Genomic DNA, 6,000 nt, shown 5'->3' with positions numbered 1-6,000 from the left:
AGCAATGGTCTCAAGTTGCAGTGGGGGAGGTCTAGGTTGGATATTAGGAAAAACAATTTCACTAGGAGGGTGGGGAAGCACTGGAATGGGTTCCCTAGGGAGCTGGTGGAATCTCCTTCCTTAGAGGTTTTTAAGGCCCGGCTTGACAAAGCCCTGGATGGGATGATTTAGTTGGGGATCGGCCCTGCTTTGAGAAGGGGGTTGGACTAGATGAGCTCCTGAGGTCGCTTTCAACCCAGATATTCTATGATTCTAGAAGCTCAGCCCAGTTCTCTCGGCACTCAGCAGAACTAGCCAGGTATATCCACCCTGCAGCCCAGGGAGAGACATGCCAGTGCCTCAAACTTGCATGGCCATGGCAGAAGGGGTGCTTAGCCCCCTGACTACAAGCCTCCCCAAGCCCCTGGGTCTGAGCTCAGGGGGCTAGGCCAGGCCACAGCATCCACTCTGCTATTCTAGCTTGAGCAGAACTAGCACCTGCCCCTCTTGCCAGATTGGGAGGACTGGTCCCAGCTGCAGTGTAGACAGGCCCTGCCCTCCTTTCCAGCTTCCACCAAGCTGAACTGGAGCTTCAGCCACAGGGGCCCTGCAGCCCTGCCTGAACCAGGAGCTGCCTGCTCATGGGTGACCTAGATTGAGGGAGAAGGAAGGAGACCAAACCAGTGTGCATTTCAAGTGAATACATGAGGCCGTTTTATTGAGCAGCATTAGAGATGCAGACTAGTAGGAATATTTGCAGTTCTAGAGAGTATTTAATACCAGCTGTACTGTATAGGAGTAACTGTGCATCTATACAGAGGGGTGGGTCTGTTTGCACATCTGGGCCAGCAGCTACATGGTCAGCTCCTGTAGGAGAGAGCAGAGGGTTAGATGGGGACTGCAGAGTACAAGGAGGGGAGCGCAAGGGGTTTTCCCTTGTGTTGCTACAGGAAGGCCCTTGCTTAGTGCTTTTATGCTTTAAGTCACCTGTTTTCAGCATTGTTGCACAGGACAAAGCCTGGGGGACACCTGGCTGGGAGGTGAAAGGGCCCCTGGTGCAGCTGTATCCATCAGATCTTGGCCTTGCCTTGGAAGTACCTCCCCCTACAAGCCTTCTGCTCAGGAGCAGAGCTTCTCTAGGCAGGGGAGGTCTAGTAGCTCAAGCACAGCACTGAGAGCCAAGAGGTGTCAAGTTCTAATCCTGGCTTGGCCAGCTACTCCCTCCTTGGGAGATGTGCTGCTCTCTGCCTCAGTTTCCCCCGCTGAAGTTGGGGCATCACTTCCCTGATGGAGACTAGTCTGTGACTGTGTCCCCACCAGCAGGGCAGGATCTCATGGCAGGCGGCCAGGCACAGCCTGAGCCCTGGGCTCTTACCATGATGGCGTTGACGATATCATTGTTGTTGTGTCTGAGTGCCCGCACGGCTTTGGGACGTGACACATTGGCCTGGGCCATCACCAGCTCGATATCTCTCACCTCCAGGCCGGTCTCATCAACCTGGGAAGGGGAGGAGGAAATAGTCACACTCCAGACAGGGAGGGGGCACTGCTGGGAGTCCATCTTATAGCAGTGCCCCCTTGCCCAGGGCCACCCCCAGACCCTGCTCACACACCCCCAGCACTGGGATGCATTTGGAAGGGGAGCTGAGGAATTTCTCCGAAGGCAGGATCGTTACCACTTCATCCTGCTGGTCACTTGGACATATCTGCCCTGGACAAGGGTTGGCCATTGCCCAGGTCTCTATCCTCAAGCCAGACCAAACCAGCTGAGCCCACTCCTTGGCTACCTTTCTGCCTCCAGTCCTGTCCTGAGGCACAGCTACGCAGCTGTCTTGGAGGCAGCAGGCAGACTTGGGCTAACGGATGCGAGTTCTCCGGTAGCTCAGTAGGAGAGAGAGAGATCTTCCCTCAAGAGAGCAGAATCTGGTCTTTATACCCTGGGGTGCACTATGGCACTCAGTGCTGCTCCCTAGTGGCTGGTACGGCATCCTGCCTGCTTCCCATTGACCCCTGACAGTGCATCTGTCTGTGCTGACCAGTTAGGTCTGTTCCCCCCCAGGCAGAGACTGGACTATTTTCTCCCCCTGCTGCTCTAAAGAACAGGAAGGAAGCAGTCCTCACCCCAAGTGGCTACCTAGTAAACTTGGGTAGCTTCCAGCACCCAGGCAGGGCGAAGGATAGACCGTAGTGCACTGACAGCATCTGGCCGGCCTAGCCACCTGAGGCCTGGCCTAGCCACCTGAGCTCAGACCCAGGGGCTCAGGGGGCTAGGCACCCCTGAATACAACCAAGAGAGACACCAGAGTCCTCTGCCTTGGGGCTGGTTCATGTCTCCTAACCTCAGCCTCCCAGCACGGGGCCAGCTCAGCAGCTCACCACGGGCCACTAGGGATGGGGTGGAGTCCAGGACCAGACAGCGGACTGACAGCGAGCAGTGCTGCAGCAGCCTCCTTCCCAAGGGAAGGCCCAGGAGCTCCGCTGTACTGGCTACACCAGAGGGCCTTGGGCCCTGGAGAGGGGTGAGGCATCAGCGAAATCTCTTCTGCCCTTCACCCCCAACCTGACTTGCAGTGCTGAAGCTGGTGTCCAGGTCATGTGGAACCAGACTGCTACTGCCCCCAGCTTCCTTCCTCCAGGCCTTACCTCCTCCTCTTCCTCACTCTCCTCCTTGATAGTGAGGGCCGGGGCTGTTTCTGTGATCAAAGGCGAGTGCTCCATCGGCACCTTGAACTTCTCCGCAGCCGCCTTGTGCACCTGCTGCGACAGGTCTTCGATCTGCCAGGACAGACCCGAGACGGGGGGCAGTGGTTAGCGTGGGAGGCCGGCGGAGATGCTGCCCACTGGGGAGTCCCTGCTGTGACTCCAGGGAGCAGGCTCGTGATTTGCCAGCCACACCAGGGGCTGGGTGGAGAGAGCAGGGGAACCTGTCTGAAGTAGAGGAGCTGGAGGCAGGAGGGCCATCTCCAAGGACACGGAGGAGGGTTGTCACAGAGAGCGGTGCCCCCAGGAGCAAGGGTGGGCAGGAACCCCATGGTGCAGACCAGGCAAGGAGAGAAGAGTTGTTCAGGATGGGGGGGAAGAGGGGGTCACAGCAGGAAGACACTCCTGTGGCCAGACTTGTCTCCTAGAGGAGGGGGAGTCCCTGCCCCATGGGTGGTCTAAGCCTAGACTGAGCAATGCACTGTTCTAGTGAGCGACCCTGCTGACCCAGTTTCCCTTCTTTACAGCTCTGAGTTCAGCCTCAGTCCCCCCTGGAGAACAGCCCCATCGGGATGGGGCATGGGAGTGAGCAACTGATGGCCAGGCTAGTGCCAAGCCCTGAGCAGAGGCTAGTGGGGCTCCCATTTACGCCAGGCACTAGACTCTGGCCAGCAAGAGCTAGTCCGATTCCAGGCCTCGCAGCAGGACCTGAGCAGCAGCTCATGGAGGTCACTCACCAGCTGGAATCCAGGATTTGCCCGCCTGGGTAAGTGACTAGCTCTGGGCCATGGTGTGTGGGGAGCAGGTGAAATACAGCAGGGCATCTAGGACATGTACAGTAGAGGGGTCGGGGTGCCCCCAGCTCTGCAGAGCCTCACCTTGGCCTCTCCAAACACGATGTAGATGTCAGAAGCTGGGCTCTTGAACACATCCGGCTTGGTGATCACAAACAGGATGTTCTTGGACTTCCGGATCGTGATCCTGGTGACGCCGTGAATCTGACGCAGCCCCAGCTTGGACATGGCCTACAGGGGAGACGGACGGACATGTTACAGCGGCCTCAGGCAGCACCAGCCACTGCAGCTGGAGCTATGGAACGGGGACCCTGGAACAAAGCCTCACGGACAAAGGCACGGGATCAGCCCTCGGCCTTTGTGCGGTGACCTGTCGGAGGTCTTTGGCTCGCGCAGTGGAAGTGCTGATGCCAGGACAATCACCACGGCTGGCTGGCCATTAGTTTGTCTCTGATCAGCTGGGTCTCCAGGGATGCTGGATGGCCTCCATCGCAGAGTGTGGGCTGTGTTGCCTGGAACAGCACAGGCCTGGGGTATCCATGGGCAGCGCCTGCTGGCCCATTCCTGGTTCTGCTCCTTGGAGATGCCAGACTCGAATCTCACACAGACCAGGAACAGGGGATGTTGTGCTGGAATGGGCTGTTGATGGGTGGCAGGAGACACCCACTGCTAACAGTCACAGGGTGTTTCCCCATCTCCCATGCAAGCTCTGCCCTTCCAGAGAACCCACCCTCTGAGACTTGCATTACACCTGGTGCCACTTCCTTGCACCACCAGGGATTTTACAAGCCAGTGTTTGGAAGCAGAGGCTGGGGAGAAGTAGGTGTGACCCTGCCCTGGCCAGGAGAAGGGCTGGGCAGCCTGGTGAGCATTCCCCATCCCTAGTTGCTGTGATGTGGCATTGGGAAGCTCCCTGTCAAGCAAGGCCAGCCATCCAGACTGTCAAGGGCCCTTCTGTGCACAGTGATAGGTTAGCCCTGACTCCCACCCAGCCCCAAGGAGTCTGGGGACAGCAGGACAGGGCTAATTGGGCAGCTTCTCTGATGGGGCTCTGTGCGGACAGGACACACAAGTGGTTGTTCCAGGTGTTACACTGGAGCCACCCCCAGGCACATGCTCCACCCCCCACCCCCCCCAGATCCTCCCTGGGATTGGCCCAGGGTCTGATGTGAGTAGGCACTGCCAGAGGGGACCTGGGTTTGGGCTGTGAGCCCAGCCTCTGCATGGAGAGGGGCAGGGGGCTGCAGAGATGACAGGCCTGGCCTTGCATCACAAGCCAGAGCTCTGGGAGTCCACAGGCTCCTTGGGAGCACAGCCCACCCCTCACTGCCTCCACCCTGACCCCTGTGCACTCTCCAGCTACGAGTAGCTCCAGGGGCATCCTGAGCTGTCCTGTCCCTGGGGAATGGTGCCAGAGGCAACCCAGACAATCCCTGGGCAGACTCAGACAAAGCCCCATGCCGCAGAGACCTGTGAGCTCCCTGGAGACCTGCTCCAGGTCAGAGGTGCTTTAATCAAGGCTAATCTCCAGAGCCAGTGACGAACACAGATAGGCTTATCCAGCCCCTAATCCCCCCTTACACCTGTGGTGAGTCAGCCAGCCTGGGTCTCATCTCAGCCACAAGGGGCTCCCTGTTTCTGCAGCCCCTTGTGCCACCACACAGTTGAAGGGGTGGGACAGTGTTCCCACTCCAAGAGGCCCCTGCTTGCCATCCGGCTCCAGGGCCCAGCCTTGTGTTCAAAGGCTCCCCACATGTGTGCTCCCCATTGCTCTCCACCCAGCCTCAGCCTTCCCCTTGGCAGCTGGCGTCCCCCTGAGCCCCCTTCTGTCCCTCCAGTGTTGCCCTGCAGATGGAGCGGGACTAGCTGTGCCCTGAGGGGCTCTTGGAGTTGCCGCGCTGGGCGGTTTGAGGGTTAAGGCGTCACTCGAAGCCAGGGTCACAGTTTGTGTTTGGATCATTCTTTGGCCCATTCAGCAGCCCCCTGCAGGAGCTGCTGCATTGGATGCAGCATTGGCTGCTCCAAACCCAAGTCACTGCCCAGGCAGATAGAAACAGGTGTTGGATGCAGCCCTGGCCTGGGTCAGACCTTCCACCTTTTCTTCCAGCCCCCAGCAGGGCCCTGTCCCTGTTAGCAGGCCGGTAAAGCCACCGACTCCCAGCCCCTGCTGCTAGAGACCCTGCCCTGGCACAGAGCAAGTGAGTCCTGCCCAGAGACCTGACGTAGCATTGCCAGGAGCCTGCAGTCCGAGGCCTCCCTCTCCCACTCCAGCACCAGATGGCTGCTCTGAGCACCGCAGCAGGAGCTCACCCGGGGAGCCAGACCAGCTCTCTGTGGTCCTGGGGGCGAGGGGCTGGCTCACCTGGCCCCTTCCCTCGAGCAAGGGGTGGCATCCCCACGTTCCCCTCACGCCACACTGACCTTTCTGGCTTTCTTCTCACTCCGGCTCTGCTTGGCTTTGCTGATGGTTTCCTCCCCGGTGCTCAGCGAGTGCGTTAGCTGCGCCTGCAAGACACAAGCGCCCTGT

The 6,000-nt window shown here is 59.0% G+C and overlaps 1 protein-coding gene across 1 annotated transcript in view; it reads right to left on the bottom strand.

Annotated features, from left to right (window-relative positions):
- Nucleotides 1-676: 676 nt before the first annotated feature.
- The window catches only part of LOC141983387 (uncharacterized), a 55,252-nt gene continuing 49,928 nt past the window's right edge, over nucleotides 677-6,000 (bottom strand). The window contains exons 5-9 of the mRNA XM_074946472.1: nucleotides 5,895-5,978; nucleotides 3,558-3,704; nucleotides 2,623-2,754; nucleotides 1,355-1,477; nucleotides 677-846 (exon numbers count right to left, since the gene is read on the bottom strand). Coding sequence (XP_074802573.1) covers nucleotides 832-846; nucleotides 1,355-1,477; nucleotides 2,623-2,754; nucleotides 3,558-3,704; nucleotides 5,895-5,978 — 501 coding nt within the window. The 3' untranslated portion in view covers nucleotides 677-831. The remainder of the gene's footprint in view (nucleotides 847-1,354; nucleotides 1,478-2,622; nucleotides 2,755-3,557; nucleotides 3,705-5,894; nucleotides 5,979-6,000) is intronic.

Source organism: Natator depressus, chromosome 2, assembly GCF_965152275.1.
Source record: "Natator depressus isolate rNatDep1 chromosome 2, rNatDep2.hap1, whole genome shotgun sequence".
Classification (NCBI taxonomy): domain Eukaryota; kingdom Metazoa; phylum Chordata; order Testudines; family Cheloniidae; genus Natator; species Natator depressus.
This window is presented reverse-complemented; position numbering and strand designations above follow the sequence as displayed.